We start from the raw sequence: 24,464 nt of genomic DNA, 5'->3' as shown, positions 1-24,464 counted from the left end.
CTTTGCTGCTTCCCTGTGGCTTTCACTGAGGCAGGAAATGGAAGACTTGCTTATTGGGATGCCAGACTTTGGGCAAAGTGGAGTAAGGAGAGAAAATCCAAAGAATTGATGTATGTCGTTGTCGTCGTCGCCGCCCCCGCCCCCCGGCACCACCCACTGCAATGTCCCTGGTGGGAATAGCATGTTTGCTATGTCTTAGGGCACCCATTACACCAAGCTACAAAATACATTCAGGGCATTGCTGAGACGGGTCCTTTGCCCCAGCACTGGCCTGAAAACCAGCAGTGCCTTCCGAGCTTCAGGCATTGGCCTGCCCCTGGGGAGGGGGTGTGGTACCCTGCAGCTGCATGTCCAACTCACCTGCACATGCTGCAGACAAAGCACTTGGGGTGGTATGTCCTGCCCAGGGCAGAGATGACCTCTCCAGTGATGAAGTCGCGGCAGCTGTCGCAGCGGGTCCCATAGAGCTGCTGGTAGTCATGGGTGCAGATGTATTCTCCATTCTTAAAGAAGAAGCCTGACTGGGCCAGGTCACAGCCGCACACTAGAGAGGGAGAAAACAACCCCAAGGGGAGAACAGTCAGCTCAGCAGCGAGCACCTTCACAAGCTGGGCATGTTTCCTCCAAGGGCTTCCGAGAGGTGCCACGCGGTGGGACTTTCCTGAGTCAAAGTGAAGTCACAGGGGGGGTCGGCCTGGGCTGGCATGGTCACAGCATCTCAGCAAAGCACTTGGAATGCTCCAGGGCATGCTGCACCCAATCCCATAGGAACAGCAGCTGAGGGCACGCAGGGAGTGAGGCCATGTGCTCCCCCAGTCATCTTTACAGAGGTCCCCTCGGGGCCCCTGTATCTTCACTCCTGGTTTTCACATTCCTCCCTTTCCTACAGCCCCACCTTTTTTTTTTTTAAATGGTTGCAACGTGGCCTACGCACATGGGAGCTTTGAATTAAGCCTCAGAGAATAAGCATTAAGGTGAAGCACTAACTCCGTTGACCAACATAGCCCACTGGGCTGGACTTCTCTATAGAAGTCACTAGCCACATCCCAGTGCACACCGAGAGGGTCTCCGGGAAAACCTAGCATGAATTCTTCAGCCGTAGTCTCCCAAATGTGATTGTTCCAAAAACTTGATCAGGAGCCTTGGGGGCGGGGATCTGGCCTGGGAACTGCAGACATCTCAGTAGGTTCCTCCCTTTCCACAGTTGGCCAGCTCTGAAATGCTGAGGGGCCGGTGGGCACCTCCTTCAGCCCCACAAGATGTCACTGTTGGGCTGCGGGCCCAGTCCAGGATGAAGCCTCCTGGTTTTGGAAAGGGATGGGCCCTGCTGAGAGGAAACTGTAGGCCGCACGCAATGGTCAAAGGAACTCGCCAGCAAGATGATTCCAGTGCAGAGCAGCCTGGCACGACCGGACATGGATTAGGCTAATCCAAGAGCTGCATTATTCCCTCGCCCTGCCCACCACACCTGATGGCACCTACACAGGGTCAGGCACATCCCTCTTCCCTCTACATTGTGCCTTTACAAATGTAAAAGGTTTTTTAAATGTTAATTGCTTTAGTGCTCATGAAAGTGATCTCCGGGTAGTATTAGCTAGCGCCAGGCATGCTGGGGACAGGAGCCATGCAAACTTCCTCCACCCAGCCCCAGCCCTAGGGCTTACGCACTGGCAAGCTCTTCCTGCAGGCTTGGCTAGGAAAGAGGCCACGTAGCTGCAGTAGCTGTCCAGTGGCTCTAATGGATAAGCCTGGCCCCAAGGCTGCTGTGCCAGGTTTGGAAAGGCAGCCACCACCCCCTCCTTCACCTGCTGTGGCATCAGATTACAGTGGCACCAGCATGAGGTGAGTGTCATGATTACGAGTCTGACTTTTACCTTGACTCTCTTTCAATACCAATAAAGCACCACACGCTCCAGGGATTGTCCTTTGAGCAGGGGTACAGAACTGAGGGTTTTCCAGTGAAATCCCCCCTTCAGCCTGGGAGATCTGCTGCAAGGAGGTGCAACTGCAGAGAGTAGCAGAGCAGGCAACCGAGCATTCAGTGGCACAATCCATCCGGCCTGGATGGTGCATCTTCTGCTCCCTTAGTTTTGCCCATGACTTGGGACTGTTACCAGGAGCTTTTAAACCACCCCAGGAAGCTCCCATGGGTGACAGGTGCCTCTTCAGTTTGTTTCTTTTAAAAGAAATCAAGAATCAGCAGGATTCAGCTGCTGCTCCTGCTGCTTTGTCATGGCAAAGGCATTCACAGCCCTGGAAAATAGCAATGGGAGTAGGAGCACAGAGCTGCTGATGCTGGAGACAGGAACAGGACTAATCTCAGCCCATTAACTTCTCCAGGAGAAAGAGGCTGCCGTTAGAACTGCCATGCAGGTGGCATGGCTGAATGATGCATGAAAATGCCTGTCGGGGGCTGAGTGGCCAAGGGGTGCTGCTTGCTTGATGGGGCAGACAAAGAGCTAATTCTGGTCTGCGAATGGATGGGGCCCAAAGCCCTGGCAGGGTGTGTGTGTGATTTAACATCACTGCATCAACTCAGGAGTGCAAACTCATGCTTCAGGCTCTCTTATATGCCCTCTCATTCCACAAGCTCAGCAGAGAGATCCGGGCACCCAGGAATGAGGCAGGGGAAAGTGCCAAGATTATCTCAAAGCACTTTATTGACATTAATGCCCCACAGTCCCTCTGTGCCATTGGGCAGTATCACCATCCCTATTTTACAAGTGGGGAAACTGAGTCAGGGGAAGGGTAGTGACTTGGTGCTCCAAGGTCACACAGGAAGTCTGTGGCACCTGCCACAACACGGATTAATCTGGTTCCATGCTCTAATACCCCAGGCTCCCTCCCCTAGCACCAAGTTGTAGAACAGAACAGCTAAGCTGTGTGGGGAGTCCAGCTTACAGTCAGGGGGGCTGGGTCTGCACTTGGAGGGGCGGACCGGACTTGCATGGTGCTTGGAGAGACTTGAACACTCAACGGAAGTCCAGCAACCCCTTGGGGTATTTAATGCTAAGCTGCCAGCCATGCTCTGTGCAGCTCTCCTGTGTGCTTGTCCAAGGCATTGCAGGCCTGGGAGCAGATATCTGTCCAGCCCTCTGAGCCTTATGCCCTGCCAGGGACACTTATCTGCAAGAGGAGCTTCTCAGAACAACCCTTCTTCTCACTGCCTCCACTGATACCTCCAGCTTCCCCTCTCCTGCTCAACCATCAGTGCCTGCCCCCACCTCCATTCAGAAAGCAGCTGGAATGCCCAGACCTGCAGAAGCAGCACGCAGCCCCCCAAAGTCTGCAACAGCTCTGTGTAGTGCTGTGTTTCTCCCACCTTTGCACAGATGTGCATCCACTCCCCACCTCCCCGCTGGGGACAGTGCCACCTGTGGGGTAACGCTCAGCTCCCCGGGCCTCTCGGAGCAGACAGTGCTGTTGCTTCACTCGGCAAGCAGCCCTGGGGCAGAACAATAGCAGGTGCCTCCTCATTCCTCCTTCTGCATCCTCCAGGTGCCGCAGGGATGACGATGGACAGAAGGACGGACCAGCTCTGTCAGACTCAGCGCAGGCCCAGACACAGAGGCAAGAGCTGCAGAGGCAGATTTTGGCCCCATCTGCCCCAGGGCCAGAAGCACGTTGGCGCTAACCGTTGGGCAATCGCTATCGAGCGCTCTGGGCTGAGGGCAGGCAGGGGAGATATGGGAAGCCTGGCGGGGGAGCAGGGCTGCAAGCAAGGAGGCCAGCACAGGGGTTGGGGAAAGGTGAGGCTGGGTGGGGAAGAAGCTGGGAGGGGCAGGTGTGGGAGAAGGGTTTCCTCTCATAATTTATTCCCTTTCACTTTGAAATCAGATGGCAGCCGCTGCCAAGCTCTCCCCGGTGGCTCCTCGTCCCCTTTGAAGCTGGAGCCAGTCTGAGCTCTTTGTCTGGTGGAAGACTTTGCTGTTTCGCACAGATAACGCAGTGGGGGAGGGGTTTCTGCAGCAGAGCGCCATGCACCTGCAGGCCAGCCCCGAGAGCGGCCTGGGCCCGGCGGTGGGGGTGTCTGGGAATCTGGGAATCTAAGGCTGGCTGTAACCTGGGGGGGGGCGGGTCCCTGTGTACACACAGGGCGGTGTGTGCATGCAAAGGAGATGTACGTATATATATATCTACAGAGAGAGAGATAGTGTGTACGTGGGGTGGGCTCTGACTGTGCGAGAGACCAAAACTACCCTGGAAAGAGACACCCTCCTCCCTTCCTGTGCATGAAGGAGTCACTAAGTGCAGGTGATTTGTGCCCAGGTTAGCGTGAGGGAACTAGGAGGGGTAGAGGTTTGTAAGAAAGAAACCCTAGTAATTCTGTACTTTACAATTTATAGATCCCGTTATTGGCCTCATAAGAGCGGCTCTTTTAATAAACGGACTAAGGAGCCCGTTAGCATCTGTTCAGGGCCATTGGCTTTAACGGCCTCTCAGCTCTGCTCCCCTTAAAGCCATCCTCAGGACCGGGGAAGGAGCCCAACTGGCCCACGTTGCTCTCAGCAGTCACGGCAAATGGCCCAGAAAGAGCACAGGGAACTGGTGTGTTTGGGCAATGCACAACGGTGGGCAGGGGGAGCTTTACGGCTCCAGGAGGCAGACTGCAATGCTGCTCAGGGCACTTTGCCAGGAAGGCCTTGCCAGCTGTTGGGAATGTGATGGCCCCTGCGTGAAGTGAGTTGGTGGCTCTCTGTGAAGTTCCTAGTGGCCAGGTGTCCACAACACACAAACCATCGTCACAACCCTACGCCCCATCCTCCACCCCCCGTTGGCTCATTCCCAGAGTGAGGCAAGTCCCAGGATCCGGCTGAAATTAGAAAGTAAGAAGCCCACACTTCTCCTACACAGGTTGGTGGGCCTTGTCAAATGAATTAACTGCTATTAACCTTTCATTTATCCGGTGCAGCAAACGTATGTGGGGCTTTGCGGATACAGATGGGGTCAGGTGTATTTCCCATCCCAGCTGCTGCAGGAGATGCACTGGGGCCAGGCTTAACATCTCTACTTGGCATCTTCACTGATCTGCCTTATTAAGCGTGAGAGTGTCTTTGAAGCCTTGCAGCAGCACATGGCCAATGGGGAAGTTGGGGGTGTGCAGGGCGTTTCTCCTTTGATCAGCCTGTGTGAAAGCACCTCTGGAGCAAATGCGCTGTCCCCCAGGAGTCCCCTGAGGGAGTTTAGCCCTAGCTGCAGTACATGGCGTCCTGGAGCACATTGATTTCATCTTCATTTCATATCAGTCGACTTCATTATTGTGGATTAGTCAGTTACCAGTTGAGGACCCTGCCAGGAGCAGCTCTTGGTTTCTGCCCCCTTTCCTCCAGGTTTTATCTCAGCTGGGGCCAGCTCGCTGTCAAGGAAGCCTGGGGGCAGCAGCAAGGCTCAGAACAGCTACTCTCTTCTCCCCTCTCCCTGGGGCAGGAGGACTACTAGGATACTGGCTGAGGCAGACAGCAAGGCCATGCATGCAGATCAGGATCATGGTACATGAGCTGAGCTGTGCAAAGGTCCAAGACTAGAAAAGGAAAGGGGGGCTGTAGGGCAGGATTACGGTGCCCTGGAAGACCCATGTGGGATGCCAGGACTAGACTAGCAGAGAGGTTTGCAAATGTGGAATTGAGGTGCATACACAGAGCTATTGGGGTAGGAGAGAAGGGGGCGGAGTTTGCGCAGCACTCCCCCAAGCCTGGCTCTAGCCAGCTCTCTGTCTCTCCTGTGCACAAGCACTAAATCCCCACCCAGGGAATCAGAACTCCTTGTGAGAACCACGTAGGTTTCACCACGACTCAGTGGGGCTGGATTAGTCAGACAGAGGCCTTTCAGCTTCCAGCACAGATACCAGGTAGGTGGGGCAGCACGACCAGAAATCCTTAAAGCTGTAGCCTCCTACCTTGGCAGGTGAAGCACCTGATGTGGAAGTGATTGCTCTGGACGCGCACCACCTCTCCCTTACATGTGTCTCCGCAGCGGTAGCACTGGATGACGGTGGAGCTGCCCCGGGAGCTATACGGGTTTTGTTGATAGGGAACTGCTGGTGAAAAGGAGAGAGTGACAAAGACAGCGTGTGTTATCACGAGGGAAGCAGTGTGTCCCAACGGGGCACTGCCCAGCTGGCTGCAAGTCATCAGTCCAACACAACTTAAACTGTGAACTTAAACCATCTTTTTGTTGAGTGTTTGTAAAGCACCTAGCACAATGGGGCCCAGATCCATGACTGGGGCTCCTAGGTGCGACTGCAATACGAATAATAAACACTAGTCATAATAGTGATGGAGAAGAGCTACGTAGTGAAAACTGTCAGCAATTCGTCACCTCTGTGAAAACCGTACATGCCCCAGATGGGCTGTCAGTGAGAGGTAGCTCTACTGAGCAGAGTAAGGGACTGGGAGTCAAGAAACCTGGTGTTCTGCTCCTTGCTCTGCCCCAGATTCACGGCAGGCCACGGCCCCATCTGTGTTTCCCCATCTGCACACTGAGGATAATGAGACTGACCCAGCTTTATAAGCTCTGCAAGGTCTTGAGACAACAGGTTTTAAAAAGGGCAAAACATCATTCCTTCTCCTCATTCTAGGTGAGCAGGCTTGGAATAAACCACCAACTGCCCCCCCACAAAAAAAGATGGGGCAGTTCTGCATTATGGGCCACATGCAAGCCATGTACCCGCTTCTCAGAGGCTCGTCAGTTGGCTGCACAGAAATGGAGGCCAAAAATGGAAATTGGGATTGGCCACTGGGCCCTGTCTCCCAAGGTGCAGCCCAGGACTCACCTGGCCCCAGATTCTTACTGGCTTTTACCAAGCAAATGATGCCAAGAACCTGCCGCCTGGAAACGTGAGAGCCCAGGAGCAGGAGGATCCGTGGGGACACGCACTGTTCTCCCAAACTCAAAGAGCCTCAGGTCTTGCACTGGCAGGTGGAGGTCCCTGAGTCCCTGCTATCCCAGGGGGCCAGGTGGGGCAGGGCACTGGTTTTCTGAGGTTCCTTTCAGGACTGGTGTAACCATGTAAAAAAAACCCCAAAACGTAGCTGGGAGGATGAGAATTGAAAGCACATGCATCCTGCAACCGTGCTGAGAAGTACAGCCCCGAAGGAGCCTGTCCCTCCCACACCTGCCCCCGCCCCATTGTCTCCCCTTCCCTCCCATTTGGGTTGTATATTTACTGCTGCAGCCAGACAGCGTCTCTGCAGTTCCCAAACATCTGTTCCCCAGCCCTCGGAAGAGGAGCTGCTGCCTGAGTAAACACATCCTAGTCCAAACACTAACCCCACTCTCCAGCAGATGCTTCCCAGCCGCAGAGTCAGCAGGGAGCCTGGCGAACAGCAAGCCCTCCCAGAAACTGCATCTCCTCCCTTCCGAGACCAGCACAGCAACTTCCCTCCCCACCCAGACAGTTGCCCCTTGCTCCTTTTGCATGATCAGCATGCAGCCACCTTGCTTTCCTTTTCTAAGGTGAGTCTGGGACTGGGGAAAGGCCCCATCAGGCATCCCCAGGGAGGGACGTCCCTTCTTTCTCCACAAACCAGAGGTAGTAGGGACAGTGGCTGGACAAGCTTCCTACCCTCTGCCAGGCTGGTGCATCACAACAAACCTGGAGGGAGAGCATTAGTCATGTTCTGTAGCCCATTCAGTCCTGGGCATCTGCTGAGAGAGACAACAAACTGACAATGCCAAACTTCATGTGTGTGTGGGGGGGGGGGCGGGGGAGATGGGATTTTAGCGATGCTGACACCTATTTCATTAGGAACTGGAGTGACACCCACTAATTTATTTCATCCAGGCCGCCAAACAGCTGTCAAGAGATAACAACTTTCATTCTGTACGGACCTAGGTTGGGATCAAATCTGCCCCCGGGTGGAGAAAGGCTCCACTTTTCATCATCAACCCCCAGAACTGGTTCTCATCACCAGTCTGTCTGGGGGATGGGACAGCTCTCTTGTGGGAAGTGTTCTGCTGGGAGCTAGAGAAACACTGGATGGGAGCAGCCTCTCCAGAAATCTCCTTGGGATCCCTCAGGGCAGACACTGGAAGGGCAGTTAGACTGTGGAGTGCTCTGTTTGTCCAGGTAAACGGTGGAAGCTCCACTACTTGAGCCATTAAACTGGAGAAAACCCTGGAGAATAGACTGTAGGGCAGGAGCCCACCAACTTCCTCAGTCTGACGAACATGGAAAAGATCCTCTGGGGGATTCACCTCCAGCTCCGCTCCCCAAACCCATGTCCCTCCCTGCTTGCTCAGCGGAACATTTCACTCTGCAGACCTCCAGGAAGGGCTGTGTACACCTCAGTGTGAGAAGGACGGCTGAGCAGAACAGAACCCTGCTCTTGGCTCTAGGGGAAGAGGGAGGAACTATACAACCGAAGGAGTCCTTCCCCCCTCAGATTTCGATAAGCAGGCTCTCCCTCAGAACACAGACATCACAGAGGGATAAAGGGCACGTCCTGTCCATTACAATTTCATAGTCCTTTGTTCTAGGCGCGTCTCCCCCATGCAGTGTGTAGGAGCTTTTGGACACGGTACTGGGGTTTTTAGGCCTGAGCAGCAAAGTATTTGTTCCTGCTGCCACTACTGTAAGAATGCAAAGAGAGCGTGAGGCTCGGAGGAGATGAGTGGAAAAAAGGCAGTAGGGTGAAGCCCCTGAGCAGGAATTTAAGTGGTTGGCGAGTCTGAGCCAATGGGCTGGAGGCTTGGTAACCCCAGGATGAACTGTTTATATGGGGAAAAAAGGAAACCGAGGTCACTGAAAGCCTGGTACATGAACAAAGGCCCAGAGCTTGAGTGAAGGGACATCAAACAGCAGAGATCTCTCCGCAGAAAGACACATCATTCACTGTAGCGATGGGGCTATATTCAGCAGATTTGGTGACAGACAAAGAGAATCAGCCCACTGTGGGTTCTTATGCTAAAAACCCAAAACAAATTAAAGAGTATCTTGTGCCCAAATTCCATCTGATATGCCAAACCCTTAGCCAGTGATCATCTGAGCTCTTTTACCGGTCACTGAGACCAGCTCTTTGGGTGCAGAACAGCGTCCACAATTAGTGACTTCTAGGGTGTGGCCCCTAGTCCTGCCCAGACAGGCAATCCATCTCACGATATTTTTGAGCCTGCTATTCTCCATCTCCCCTTCGCAGTGTGGAAAGCTGCTGCCTAGGCAGGGCATGGGAAAAGCACACTATCCCTGATGCATTTGATATAGGTCACATCCAGAGACAGACTCAAGCTCAGGCCTAGATCTGGAGCTGAACTTCCAAGGTTTGCTCGACTTTTCATCCTGCAAATGTTTTGCATACACAGAACTCCCAGTGATGCCAACACAGATTCTGCAGGTGGAGGTTTGCAGGATTGAAACCTAGAGCTGTGGTTTGGCCTATCACAGAGATAGCAACTAGCTGCAATGTGTGGCTCTGGACCTGAGCTTCTCCAAGGTCCCAAATGTTGGTTCTGACTCGCTTCTAGTTCCAAGAGATGAAATTATTCCCAAATGGGCTGATTTTCCTGATGTTTGAAATGAGCTGGGCTGCCCAGTTGGCGAATCCAGCAGTGACAGCATAGGAATCTCCGAGTTCTGCCAATAGAGCTCATCATGGCAAACTAATAAAACCCAGCAACAAATTCATGTGCTTGCTCAGACATCGCCCATATGGAAATAAATAACAGGACATGCCTCTGGGTCCTCGATCAAACCACAGAACAAGGCACTAAAAACAGTCTAGCATGGACTGTTACAATAGACAGCTTCTTAATAGGGAGCATTTATAGTACAATTGCATGCCTATGTACAGGCGATGTCTAGGGCCGTAGAGAACTCTTCTCTCAGGAAATGCTTGATGAGAGAGGACTGTATATGTGGAGGAAGGAAAAGAGCCTAAATGCTACACTGGCTAGGCTCTCTCCCTTAGTATGCTCAAACACTGACCAGGAAGAAACCTACATTGGCCTCTAGAGGATGGGGCCTAATAGTCCTTTTCCAGCTCTCATTTCTGAGAGTCCATGAAATCCAAGACTGTTCTGCAAGCCTGAAGCACAACTGTTAACAGCACATAGTCTAGGAGGGACCCTGGATCAAGTGGTCGGGGTCCCCCAGGGATATACATGATACTAATAGGTGGTATATTGCAATAGCTTGTGAATACCGATATCTTCCATATGGGATGCCAACAGAGAAAGGGTTATAGCGGTGCAAACTGCCTCTGCCAGCCCATGGGATAGAGCCACGTCACTCCAGAGGCCTCGGCCAGAGAAGCTGGGGATGTGAGTCGAGGAATTAATCAACATTTGAATAAACATTAATAAAAATCTGTGTCGGAAAATTCATCCATCAATTATGGGCTTCTTGTCTCTAGGGGGAACTTCCTGGTGACCATAGCAACATGTCACCAAGCCCTGATCTGATAATCTGACAGAAGAGAGGAAGGCAGAGAGAGCGCGAGAGAATAGGAAAGAGTAGGAGAGTGATGGAGGAGACTATAATGGTTATGGAAGCCAGAGATTCAGCTTCTGAACGCAATTACACCAGTGGAGTCACTCCAGATTTACACCAGCATATGTGGGATCAGGATCTGGCCCAGGGAATCATCACCTTCTTGCATGCTCGCTTTGCTCAGCATGAAGTGGAAAGCTCCCCCAAACTGAGATTAGCCTCAGGCTGGCTCCGGAATTTCTCCCTCTAAACATCAGTGCTTCGTTTTGCTCTGCGGCCTTTTGTTTTCGAGAAGCTGGCTGCTCCCTCTTGGCCCTGCACAGGAAGTATTACACATTGCTACACGCCCTAGCAGAGGGACAGCCGATCAGGGCAAAGCTCATTATGCCAAAATAATCCAGTAATAATGTAAGTGGCATTAGGCGACTCACAGGCTGAGATGCAGGAGTCCAGGGCAGGGGATGGGGATCTGAGCTGCGCTGCCGCTGGAATGCCTTAATCTCACACTGGTTCACTCCTGCCCGAGATGGACATGCTTGTTTAGCAAGAAAATTAAGCCAAGTTCACCTAATTGTTAATGCGCTAACTCCTAACGGCAGCACTAAAGGTTCCGTAGCGCTAGATTCCTCCCTGGTGTAATTCCAGCCTCTTCCAGCAGGGGTGATTTGGCCTATAGAATCCGATGTGGCCCCCTGGCCGTTGTTTACCTATTTTTACCCTATGCAATGGTGGGGGTGAGGAAGGGAAGCCATCTGGACCTCACGGCTACCCAGGCTTGGGCCGTATCTCTTTCCAATGTCTTTCCGGCTGCATTTGTCATCTCCAGTCAGTGATCAGGACCCCACTGTGCTAGACACTTTCAGAAGCCTGGGACCCGTGGCCACATCACCAAGGGCTGTGATCTTGTCAGATCTTACAAGCTGGGTGGGGCTGGGCCTGGATAGGAGACCACTACGGGAAAACCAGATGCTGTAGGGGTAGATGCAGCTGCTAGTCCCTGGAAGTCAATCCTGAAGCAAAACCCTAGCAGAGCACCAGGCGTGCTGTGCTGCTGGGACACCAGCTGAGATGCCACATACGACTATTCACTAAAGAGCGTCTGGGGCACTTCCCCTTCAAGTAATTTGATCCAGTATTCGTCGGTTATCGCTTCCTCCTAAGGCCCCTCTGCAGTCTCAGTTCGGTAAACTGTTTTTCTTCCCTTCCTGTCCTGTCCACATGCTGTCTGTGTCCTAAATCGCTATGTCCTGCCAAACAGCTGCTGCGTTCCTCCCCAGAGGAGTGGCCTGGGGAGCAATCCCCGGATAGTCTGGGATCCTTCGGGATGAAAGAAATTATCTTCATCAAAAGGATAGGGGAGTGAAGCTGACACAAATAACAGGCAGAAGCCATCTGCCAGGTGGCAAAAGAACCTGCTGTCACCAACCATGCCCCCTATGGACATTGCACTCATCGGCCAGGGCTAGTGTCCCCACCTGCTGCTGCAGTGAGAGTGACTGGTGCCTAGATACTAGCTGCTTAAGAAATGCTGCTGATAGATGTCCCGGGGACTGTGGAATCCGACCTAACAGGGACTCAGAGCAGCATGCCTAGGTGCTGAGAAAGTGTGAAGCATCTCATGTGGCTTTGCAGTGCCCCCTGCTGGCTGTCCCAAGAGCTATTGGCTGGCTTAAAATGGTCATTAACAGCTTCTGGAAGGGTCTTGAGTGCCAGATATAAAGAGAGTGTACAGACCAGCTTGGTGCTGTGATGGAAGCAGTTCAGACAGGGTGATATAAACACAGAATCAGCTGGCTTGTGGGTGTGATGTAAGCAGCACAGGACTGCCTTACAGATGAGACGTGATCAGCAAATCACCTGATTGAGAGGTGTGACATAAACAGAGCGTAAGACCGTTAAAGGTGTGACATAAACAGAGCATAAGCTGCCTCAGCAATGAGATATAATCAGGGAGTCAACTGACTTGGAAGTGTAGAAAGCAGGCTGGATCAGCTAGCCAGAATCCCTGTGTCCAAGTGCCCTGTTAAACCCTGCGTGCACTGAGCGGACTGGACGAGTGTTTTGGTACAAGCTGGATTGAATCCATGTACTCAACAGGAGGAGAGTGTCCAGATGCACAAGCTGGACATAACGGAGGCATGGGGCTGTAAGGGGAGCAGGGGCCGTAGCAGACATTTTGTAGCAGCTGGAATATAAGCTGTGGGGAACAGGAGACCAACGGGTATTTCTAAAATCTCCCGCCACTGTCCTGTTTTTTAATCCTTGCTCACCTGATATAACCCCGTCCCGTCTTGTATGCCATTAGTGCTCCAGGACATGTCTGATGTGTGTAAACCGTGACTCCAATTTTCATAGTCAGGAGCACGCAACTGCAAGCTGTCACACCTCGCTTGGAGATCCTGACTTTGTTTGATACGAGTGTATTTGAGAGACACCTTCCCCCACAGTAGCATGGTGAGTCTGATATAATTAACTACTGGTAATTAATGTTTGCACAATGCTTGGAAAGCCACAGGTGAAGGGTACTGCAGAAATGCAAAGTATTCATTATTAACCAGAACCAGTATTGTGCGTTGTTGTGTGAAGTGTATTCTGGTGTACCGATGTGTATGATATGGGTGTGTAGGTGTAGAAGAGCTGAGTGTGATGTGGGTGCGCAGAAGTGCATGCACATATATGATGTGGATGTGCTGGTATGCATTGGTGTGCAGATGTGTGCATGGACGTATGTGTAGATGGTTGATGTGGGTGTGTTGGTATGGATGTACGTGTAGATGTGTGATGCTGGTGTGTCAGGGTGTGTGTTGCTATGGATGGATGTGTAGACGTGTGATGCGGGTGTGTTGGTATGGATGTGTGCTGCAGGTGTGTATTGGAATGGATGTATGTGTAGATGTGTGATGTGTGTGTGTCAGGGTGTGTGTTGCTATGGATGGATGTGTAGACGTGTGATGCGGGTGTGTTGATATGGATGTGTGCTGCAGGTGTGTATTGGAATGGATGTATGTGTAGATGTGTGATGTGTGTGTGTCGGGGTGTTGGTATGGATGTGCGTGTCGATGAGTGATGTAGGTGTGTTGGGGTGTGTGTTGGTATGGATGGATGTGTAGATGGGTGATATGGGTGTGTCAGGGTTTGTGTTGGTACAGATATATGTGTAGATGAGTGATGCGGGTGTGTCGGGGTGTGTGTTGGTCTGGATGTATGTGTAGATGTGTAATGTGGGTGTGTGTTGGTCTGGATGCATGTGTAGATGTGTGATGTGGGTGTGTCGGGGTGTGTGTTGGTCTGGATGCATGTGTAGATGTGTGATGTGGGTGTGTGTTGGTCTGGATGCATGTGTAGATGTGTGATGTGGGTGTGTCGGGGTGTGTGTTGGTCTGGATGCATGTGTAGATGTGTGATGTGGGTGTGTGTTGGTCTGGATGCATGTGTAGATGTGTGATGTGGGTGTGTCGGGATGTGTGTTGGTCTGGATGTATGTGTAGATGTGTGATGTGGGTGTGTGTTGGTCTGGATGCATGTGTAGATGTGTGATGTGGGTGTGTGTTGGTCTGGATGCATGTGTAGATGTGTGATGTGGGTGTGTCGGGATGTGTGTTGGTCTGGATGTATGTGTAGATGTGTGATGTGGGTGTGTGTTGGTCTGGATGCATGTGTAGATGTGTGATGTGGGTGTGTCGGGGTGTGTGTTGGTATATGGCTATGCAATGGAAGTGCTGGTGTGTGAGGTGCTAGGTGTGGAAGGGAGTGGCTGGCCAGGAACACATGCCATTATGAAGGAGGCATGTGCAGTCTCTGTAACTCTACAGAATGGGGTTCTTGGGTCGGCCGTCCCCATGCAGGTCAGCGCCCTATGGACGCTTGTCCTGCTCCCTTCCTGCGTGGGAAGGAGCTAGTGAATGATTAATAATATTAATCTGCTGCACATTTCCTGCAGTAATTGGCCCGTAAATCATCCTCTCAGAAAAATCCACACTGTGCAGAGCTTGCCAAGCGCAGGGAATGAGAGCGTGGTAGGTTTTACAGGAGAGTGGCTCCTGCAGGCTGTTCGCATTGCTGCCAGGTGTGGCATGGTGTGACGAAGGACTGAGGGGCAGCAGCACGGGAGGAGCAGGGAGGACATGACTTGATAGAGGTGCAAAGGGGAAACCTTCACAATGAAATGAACCCCAGGCTGAAAAAGGCACTAGGGCCCCAATCCAGCAAGCGCCTACACACATTCTCAGCGATAGGCTGGGGGGCAGTCCCACTGAGAACATCTTGGAGTAAAGCACGTGCTTGAGTGCTTTGCTGGATCAGGGACTAAAAAAGAAAAAAGGAGACTTGAGAATAGCCCATAGCCAAGTAGTGGATTATTGTCGTTAGCAGCTGGGCCTCAGGATCCTGGGGTAGGGCATGGGGAGGTAAAAAGCTGAGTCTGCTGCTCTTAATCCCCTCAATGCCCTGCAGTGGGCTACCCTGGCCTTCTCCCTGCTTACCAACTACCCTGCAGATAATGCCCTGCATGGGCGTAGTGTCTGTGTGTCCTGCCAGGCATTGTTGGAGACGCTACTGTCACGGGGGAACTGGATTAGAGATTGATTCTCGAAGTGGGTACGCCCAGGGCGGGTCTCAACATCCATCCATTCAAAGCTGCCCCACACAAACTGTAGCTGCTACAGTTGTTAGCTACCTGTAATTAGCTGCAGCCCTCGTAGTGGCAGGCAAGGGGTTAACTGGGCATGGCCTGCCCAGGACAGGATTCCCAACTGCAGACAAACCCAAACAAAAAGGAACTACAACCCTGCCCCTTTATTTACATAAGAAAGAGGACTATGAGCATGGGTGAGGTGACCAGGAAGGTCCCTTCCACATGAAGTGCTCCTCAGGAGCTTTCGAACACCCCGAGATGCCATGTCCTGTGGCTGCTGCAATCTGTTACCCAGGGTGCTGCGTTATGGTGCCAGGGCACTGGATCTGGACCAAAGGGAGCTGCCAGATGTGGGCCCATATGGAAAACAAGCTGCTAAAGGCAGCTGATGGGCTTCTGAGCTGAAGGATTAGCTATGAGCCTTTGCCTGTACTGACTGTGGCTTAGCAAGAGGAAGGGAGAACATCAACAATCATCATTGTTCCCCTGACAAAGCTGGTACCTGCCTACCTCGCTCCAAGACCTGAGCCCAACAGGCTGGTGGACACTGGAAGGTCAAGGGACGTCCCTCAGTGAGTGGCCAGGAAAATTTTTTGCTTCAAGTTCTTTTACGGAAGGAGGCTGGGGCAAAATGCCAGATTGTCAGCCATGGAAAGGAGCTGGGTAGAGGTCAGCGCCAGAGGGAGACCCCTGCTCTGATAACTGGAGGGGAAGCCCATGTCTTGGTGCCCCAAGGGAGACAGAATCCGCTGAGGAATCTGTGGAGATGAAATGGTGAGGAGAAGGGGACCCAGCCCCCAGATGAGGGTGTGGGCAGGGTGGGGCCTGGGCCCTGAGCTGGGCTAGAAACTTAGAGCCAGGGCTCTGTTATCCAGCTGGGAAAGCTCACAAGCAGATACCACTTGGGACTCTTTCACTGAAGAACAGAGCTGGCTGTAATCTCTTCTCCCAAACTCAGAAGTAAACAGTTGCTAAAGTCCTGAGCCAAATTCTGCCTGGGGTAAGGCCTTGGAGTTGCACCAGCCAGACTGTGTACAAACAGCCACTTTCCAATGAGGTGACCCCACAAATGCAGTTACTTCTGGGCAGTCTGGGGAAAGCCAACATTAAATCCATTGAAACAGGGAACCCCCAAATACCTGTCTGGCTCTGCGGTTCTAGCATCCCAGGCCCCACACTGACCACAGGGCTATTTACTCCACCTGCAATTAATTTATCTAGCAAAGAAAAGAGCAGGGGCAGCAAATGTCTCCTTTTAGTTCCTGAAAGCATTCTAGGCTTGCCCTGGTCACTGCTCATCCCCACATCTCAGACTACCCTCAGTCAGGATGGAATTCAGGCCTGTTTCTCATCCAGGGGACAAGCCAGCAGTATGGGAGGAAGGGAAATACCCCAGCATGTGGAGATTTAGTTAACCCTTTCCCCACAACCTCAATGTCTCCCCCGAGCCTCTTATCATCCAATAAGCAGAAACCGGGATTAGGGATGTATAGTCTGGTGGTTAAAGCAGCAGACTGTGGCTCAGGACTCCTGAATTCTGTTCCTTGCTCAGCCATAGGCTTCTTGTGAGCCACTTCAATCATTCTGTGCCTTGGTTTCCCCATCTATAAAATGTGGATAATGATTCCTCCCTACTCCATATCGCTGCGTTGTGTGGACAGAGCCATACTATGGTGGAGACGTCGAAATTCCTCAATAGATAGAGGGAGAAAAGAAAACCACAGTAGTTTTACTGCAGGACAGAGAAGCACCTTCCCTGAGGAACTTCAGGCCAAATCCATTCATCCAGTGAGACCAGGAGAAGGAAAGCTCCCAACGCCAGTTCCCAGTAATACAAGCACCTTCCTCTAAGATCCAACAAGCCCATCATTTCAATGTTGACTAAAAGAAGTGGATGATCTTGTTAATTAACTGTATGGCCAGCTCTGTGCAAGTCACAGATTGCAGAGCATGTGGTCAGGTGCCTCCTGCCAGTAACAGCATCTGAGGACACAGCTCTAGGCTGTCACTGTTCTATTATCATGGATCTTTCTGGCCTCCCCTTTGCTTGTGTCTCATTTCAGAATTCTTGGAACAGCCAATTCTCTAACCATCAGAGCGGGGTTTGATGTTTGCGTGTGTGTGGGTGTGTGTGTGTGGGTGTAATACAGATTAGAGTTTGGAAACTGGTCTGGGGTGGGAGGTGTAGGATCTTGACCATTTCTGGCACCTTGATATCCTGTTGATGGGCCCCGCTCGGGAGATAGTTGGTAGGACTATAATCTAATGAGCACTGACAGCAGCTTTTGCCTTTCTCCCTTAGCAGGTGAGGGGGGAGAATGCAGAGATCTCTCTCTCTTCTCTTCCCACAGTCGTCACTGTACACTGTTTGATAGAGATGAAGTTCACAAATCAGTAAGTGTGTCCCACCAAAAGAAGGCACGAACAGATAAACAATGAGCGAGAGAATTTTGCTGCCACCTGAATGCAGCAGACAGCTTTTTGGTCAATGTTTTCAGCCGGGGCGGTGATTTTATACACCCAGCATCATGTACCTTGGCCCTGATTTTCACCCACACTGATCATTCCCAGCTCCAGTTGAAGTCAACAGGACCTGAGGGTACTTGGTGCTTCTGAGAATCAGGCCGAAGGGGTCTCAAGTTGGACACCCAAGAACTGGAGCACCCAAAATTGGAGGCCCTATCTGAGAAACAGTGTCATTTATAAATAGCTGGAAGAGAGGTGAACTAAGCAAAGGGGCAGAGAGTAGTGGCTGAGGGGATGAGCAGCTGCTGGGGCAGGGATAGTGGAGTGATGCTGAAGCACTGGGTGCAGAAAGCTGGAGACGGTGATGCCCACTGGATTCTGCCCAAGACGGCTACATAAATCAGGGCTATCATACCAGTCGATTGGAAGGGGATATGGTGATCCAGTCAGTGAGAGGAAAGCTGGTAAGTTGGCAGGGTCTGTGCTCACACATAGGCTAAATACACTGTATCCATTCTGAAACACATTGTGTTAAGGGGTCCAGAGCCCTAGTCTACTGTACAAGGCACACAATGGTGTGCAAGGCACTTTGCAAACTTGGAAGAAAGTTAAAAGTCCCATCCTGCCTCAAGAAGCTGACGATTTAATTCATATGCTTGGGAGGGGGGAGGGGAATCAGTTAGTTAGAGGGTAAAATATTCAGTTTAGCACCTGAAATTCATTCTGCAGGCATTGCAATGCCAACAAAATTTTGTACATGGAAATTGTGCCCGCAGGTAAAGAGACCAGCCTCAGCCTTGCTAAAACTTGCCCCGTATGGATCTGTTCTGTCCACAGATGCACAGGTACAACTGTCACTGGGATTTGCACAGGTGTGTTTGAGAGCCAAGTTGGGCCCATGTGACGCACAGCGTAACATCCTGACAGATATGCAGATACAAAGAGAAACGCTCTATGGGAAGTACTGAGCATAGATCTACTGCCGGGGTGGCCAACCTGTAGCTCCGGAGCCACATGTGGCTCCTTGTCTAGGCACCGACTCTGGGGCTTGAGCTACAGGTGCTGACCTTCCAGTGTGCCGCGGGGTGCTCACTGCTCCACCCCTGGCTCTGCCACAGGCCCTGCCCCCGCTCCGCCCCTTCCCGCCCCCTCCCCTGAGCCTGCCGTGCCCTCGCTCCTGCCCCCTCCCGCCCCAGAGCCTCCTGCACCCCACGAAACAGCTGATCGGGAGGTGCGGGGCGGTAGGGGGAGGTACTGATTGGTGGGGTTGCCAGTGGCTGAGAGGCACTGGGAGGGGATGGGGGAGCTGCTGAAGTATTACTGGCAATGTACATTGGTAAATTCTGGCTCCTTCTCAGGCTCAGGTTGGCCACCCCTGATCTACTGACTTCAGTGCAAGTCCCACACACAGAGGGCTTGCAGGGTCAGCCTATTTAGTTTGCATGAACCTATCATGCAACAAGCAGGTTGAATGCCAAGCCCAACCCCTTTGATCAGGTGCACTGTCTCTTTAAGTTTGCCTTTTCTGATGCTGCCTGACTCCCATTTGCCAGCCTCAGTGAAGGCAGCAGTGTGTTGTCCCTGGTGGTCCGAAGTGATCTCCAATCCAAGAGGCTGCCCTGATGTTTGGGAAGGAGCATGCCTCAGCTGAAGCTGCATGCTTTACTCACACTACAAGCTGCTGCTGGGCAGACGAAGGTGGGGAAGAGCAACAGGAGCTGGCACAAGGCCGTTCGCCGGCTGACAGCCTGGCCCAACGGCTAGCATAAGCACAAGGGAAAGGACTAACTCAGAGCCATGGTAGCCAGCTGAGAAACTCTGACTGCAACCCACAACAGCCTGATCTGAAGTACTGGCTGGCTCTAGCTGTGTAAAAATGGCAGTAGTTCCTGGTGGAAGATCAGGACTGCTGGTTCGTGCCCAGTTCTCAGCTGCACAGGAATCACTCCAGGCTCCCAAATACAAGAGACACAGGTGCAGGAACTGTTTTCTGGGTTGGAAGCCCATCAGGACAAACGCAGCCGTGGGCTAGGAAATGATGCTGCACTGATCCCCCGCTTTGCCCTGCCCTCCCCTCCCCTCTCGCTCCCTTTTCCACACACATGCATCCCCTGCCCTTATCATCCCTTGGCATCGGAGCTGCTCGTTACAACCACAAAGGGTCAAACGCTTATATCTGTACGTTTAAAATGTACCAAGATAACTAGTCTGAGGGCCAGGGTGATTTACTGATGCTCTGTAGTGAGAGAAGATGCCCAAGGAAATTGCATCCACCAGGGACCGCTAGGCTTGGGAATTGGGTCTGGGTCTCTAGAACCGTGGTGGAAAACTAGTGTGCTGGCAGGGCCCAGTTTGGCACCGGCGGGTTCAGTTACCAGGCTGTTGCTGGCCAGCTCTACTGAATATGGGAAAACTGATTCTTCATCAAAACCTTCTTTGAGCGACAGACGACATTTGGACTGAAGAGAGAATTTTCACAGAAAATTTTCATTTGGGACAAAATTTTCCTCACTGAAGCCCCAGAATTTTTTCAGTTAACGTTTTCAGGTGTTGGTAAAAAGGTTCAGATTTTGTTTGTTGAAAACAAGACATCCTTACCCAACCCCAATTTTGTTTTACAAAAAGTGGTTTTAAAAAACGGAACATTTCTTCTGGGTTCTGAGGACACGTTGGAAGCACTGCAGATTTGTTTAATTTCACATGGAAGATAATTGGTGGATTTTCTGATCAGCTCTAATATAAATTCCTGAATGGTTTGGGTCCTGGCTGCCTGGATGACTTCATAGTTCCACCAGGGAAAGGGGGTCAAGCTAGCAGCCCCCTGGTTTAAAATGGAGACGACATTCTCCAGGAAGGGCCTGGACTCTGCAGTCACCCCCGTCCACAGCCAGGAGTTGTTAACCTTCCAAGCTGGCTGTTTGCCGCCCCCCCCCCCCGCCGCATCTCCTGCACTTTCCTCTGGGGGCAGCTTGCAGGCAGGTGTCACTAGTATATTACTATTCTAGTTGAGAATTTCTAGTCCAGATGAGCCTGGTTGGGATGTTGGTTTGCATTTTTCATTTTATTCCAATAGTTGCATGTTTTTGAATGATTGTCACTGCACCCAGAGCCAGGGATACGCACTTTTAACAAATCACAAATAATAAAGGATGAAAACAGCAGAGGGGCTGCGGGTCAGGAGTGAGGTGCACTGGCAGGGCGGGTCTGAAGGCTGGGAATTTGGTAGGCAGGGCAGGACTGTTTAGGGGCCCCTCTGCCTTTGGTAGGCAGGTCAGGACTGAGGTATTTCCACCCTCTCAGCGAGTGCTGGAGTTAGCTAGTGCGGTGTGTCGTTCAGGCAGGATTAAAAACCTTAGGCAAAACCAGGCTGGCTCCTTCTCTCGCCTCTTCCATCAGAGCCATCTACAGTTTACAGCTACAGGTCTAAACTGTGCTACTGCTCCTAATCTGGCCTCAGGCTCCCCTAATTAGATCACAACCAATTATTGCTTCCACCTGCCTTGCGCTTTCACCCTCCGTAGCCATCACCGGCAAGTGGTGTCACCAAATAAACAAGATGTGGATGCTCAGGAGGAGAGCAGTGAGCAGAACCGAAGTGGCAGATGCCGACTCAGATGACATCACGTCTCTGCTGGCTGCAGGACAGCACTGTTAAAGGCTGCCAGACACATCACACTCAGCAGGGGCTGGCATTCACAGGGGGTTGTGCTTATTTGGGGTTTTAAAGGGAGGAATTTAATGCAGTTTAATGTTCATGAATATACAGGATAATGCTAGCCAGACCAGCTGTGGCTAAGCGCTGTGCAATCCATCTTTGCATAGCTCTATCAATGATCCTCAGTCCTGACTGGTAGCTGCCCCACTGTTCCAGTCCAAGCACCCCACACTGCTCTGCTATTACACTCCTACCTCACAGCACCCCCTGCTCTTCTAGGCCTGAGTCTCTCTTGACTGGCAACTGCTCAGCTGTCCCCGAGCGGAGTGAGGATACAGAAGGGGCATGAAGGGTGAAAGAATGTAGGCTCTGTGAGAAGTTGCTTGCATCCACTAACGGCAGGGAAATGTCAGAGTCAAACACACACAAGTCTTTGAAGCAACAGCTGCTGGACGATGATGTGGGAAGACACGTTAGCGGTGCCAGAGCTCCACGCTACCAGCAAGGACATGTCAACACCACGTGGTGAAGCGTGCTTGGGAAGGAGTCGGACATGCTGTAGGGAAACACTGCCGTGGCTCCAAAAAAGAAGCAGCAAAAAAAAAATAGAAAAGGGGAGAAAAAAAGAGGGAAAAGAATAAAAGGAAAGACAAACAGAAAGGGGCTGGGGAAAGAAAGAAAGAAACGCAGAAGAGAAAAAAGGAAAAACCTAGAACAAGGCAAGAAGAAAACAAGCATAAAGAGGAGAACAAAGAAAGAGGGAGAGGAAAATAGGAGGTAGGGAATAAAGACAGGGCTCAGAGCATGGTTAGTTTCTGGCTGGGCTTATGGAAATTATACTCTAAACTCAAGTGTGGCAGGAAACTGGTGATTGTCTCTGTGCGCTGAGTAACCCAGCTACCTTGCAATGCAGCTAGCGGCTTTCATAGCATGTTTGCTGCTTGCAGGATGTTTACTTCCGGAGGATCTGGCAGGCTGTATAGAACCCTAATATACAGGAGGAAAACCAAAGGCCCGAAAGGCATGTCTACACTGCTGTTGAGAGTGAGCCTCCCAACCTGGTTCGACAGACTCATGAAAGTGGGGCTCGAGCTAGCATGCTAAAAATAGCAACATGGCCACTCTGCAGGTTGGAGCTCTGCCTCTCAAGCCTCGGGGGTCGGCTGAACCTGAGAGCTCGAGCTCCAGCCTATGTTTAACACCCTAGTTTATGCCTTACTAGCATGAGTCTTTCTACCCGGGCTGGGAGGCTCGTTCCCAGCAGCAGTATAGGCATGCCCTTCGGGTCTTTGGTTTGCCTCCTGTATATTATGGTTCTAATGGAACCTCTTGACCCCTCAGACTGTGCCAAGCCATGCAGCTAAGCCTGGCACCTTTCATTTGCTACCCTGCAAGCTACAAGCAGCCCATCCCGTTGGTAGGGCGTCATGATGTCGCACCACACCGCTGCAGCCTCTTCCATCCCCACAGCAGAGTTTGGATTCTTCTCACCCCCTTGAAATCGTTTTGTGGGACACGAGGTGCAATGTGATCAACTCTCGACATTTGATGATTTTCTTGACACTCCTCTAGCTGCTGGAGTCACGTTATTACATGAGAATATCAGCTTTCGTTAAAAAAAAAAAGGGTGGGAGGGGCTTTTCTAGCTCTGATGGCTGTTGAGAAAAGCTTGAAAACCTGACCTCTAAGTGCTCCGAAAGCAGAAGGCAAGTGAAAATAGCCCAGTATTTAATGTTTTTAAAATAGCCTGATTTTTGAACACTCAGAGCCGGCAATATAGGGACAGACTTTCCCAGTTATGGCCCCCTTGCAAAATTCAAGCTACGGAGCAACACAACCATCCATCAGAAGGTTAATATGCTTAATAGTAGTTGCCAGGTAACCCTGCCTGGTCCGCAAGGAACACTCATCAGCCAATGAAAGTGTGTTCTGAGGCTATAATGCTCCTCTTTGTGTTTCACTGGCTGAGTGTGCTGCCACTCCAGGGACCATATCCTGCTGGGGGAGCTGTGTGGGTGGAGTTTCTGGGGAAACCAGCAAAGTGCATTTGGTGGAGGGCTGGTTTCATTCTCTGCTGTGATCAGTCCCCTTCATACTGCACCCAGAATCCTGCAGAAGTGACAGGTCCATAAAGGAGTTTATCAGGTGGTACAGAGCTTCTGTAATTGCTGTGCTCTGTGCCCATAACAGATCCCAATGCAGGGCATGCTAGGAACATGTTGAGGAGATGGCAGGACTACTGGATAATTGGCTGTGGAATGGCCCTGCAGCCTTGAGGCTGCTCTAACTTTTACCATGGGCTGGGCCCAGAGTACAGGAGGTGCAAAGGTGCCTTAAAACAAAACTTGGGAGGAACAGAGATTCTGTCCCCATCTCCCTGCTTGCGTGTGCAGGTGACCTTAGCTCTTAATCAAAAGTAGCTAATACATTCCAATGGGCTTCTTCAGGGTGACTGCTATACATGTAACAGTCAAGCCCCAGCTATGACCAAGGCAGGCTTGGAACAGTGTGGGGCAGGTGACCCTCTCGCTGCCAGAGCAGCCCACAAAGCTGTACTGCACTCTCAGCCCAAGGGAAGAGGGGGTGCTGGCTGAATTCTCAGCTCCCCTGTAGCAACGTTCCAGGCTCTGATACATTTGGGGGTGTTCTTGGGGACACCCCTGGGAGTCTGGCTGCATTCCAGGGGGTCTCCCGCAAGTGTCTCAGCTCCAGCATTTTCCCTGAGGTTCCCCCCAACACAGCAGTGGGAGAACGAGGAGCCTGGATGTTAAAGGGACAGGAGACATTGTGCAGAGTCTCAGCTCTGAGCCGCTGGATGTAAGTAAGGGGATTAACCACCCTGCCGTGCTGAGAGGGGACGGTGGGGGTGATATGGCTGGAAGGTAAAGCAGGTTCAGCAGCACCAAATGGGCCTGAAAATCCTCCAAGTCCTTTCCATTAAAGCAGCCCTTTTAACGAGCAAAGCCGCCGGGATATTCTCCCTGTTGGGGCAGAGTGAGCCCCAGGGAGGCGGCTGGCCCAAGCAGATGTCACAGGGCTTGTGGTAGCGGGGGAGGCCCCCTGTAAAGGGGTAAGCAGCCTGGGCAGCAGGCAGGTTCAGCCACCACTCAACTAAAGCTTGCCCAGGGCCTGTGCAGCCCCCAGCAAAGCTGCTTAATCCCCAGGATCCATGGAGACAAGCCAGTGTGCAGCACCGCATTAGTGCCCTCCTGGCACATGGGAGCCTGCCACGTGTCTGTACACAGAGGGATGAATTGGGGGGTGGCGAGGAGAGGGTGCTCTGA

The 24,464-nt window shown here is 51.8% G+C and overlaps 1 protein-coding gene across 11 annotated transcripts in view; it reads right to left on the bottom strand.

The window, feature by feature from the left end:
- ABLIM3 (actin binding LIM protein family member 3) overlaps window positions 1-24,464 on the bottom strand; it is a 110,118-nt gene that overhangs the window by 48,165 nt on the left and 37,489 nt on the right. For 10 of the 11 annotated variants that reach the window (XR_013636147.1, XR_013636150.1, XR_013636153.1 and 7 more), the window contains 2 exons: window positions 5,897-6,037; window positions 361-544 (listed from right to left, as the gene is read on the bottom strand). Coding sequence is in view for 3 of the 11 variants with exons in the window: in XM_078854023.1 (XP_078710149.1) it covers window positions 361-544; window positions 5,897-6,037 (325 nt within the window). In the remaining 8 variants the exon portion in view is untranslated. Of the gene's footprint in view, window positions 1-360; window positions 545-5,896; window positions 6,038-24,464 lie in introns of those variants that run through there. The other variant, XR_013636148.1, reaches the window with a different exon arrangement.

This window comes from Lepidochelys kempii, chromosome 8, assembly GCF_965140285.1.
Source record: "Lepidochelys kempii isolate rLepKem1 chromosome 8, rLepKem1.hap1, whole genome shotgun sequence".
Taxonomy (NCBI): Eukaryota; Metazoa; Chordata; order Testudines; family Cheloniidae; genus Lepidochelys; species Lepidochelys kempii.
The sequence above is the reverse complement of the archived record's forward strand: the minus strand, read 5'-3'. Positions and strand labels throughout refer to the sequence as shown.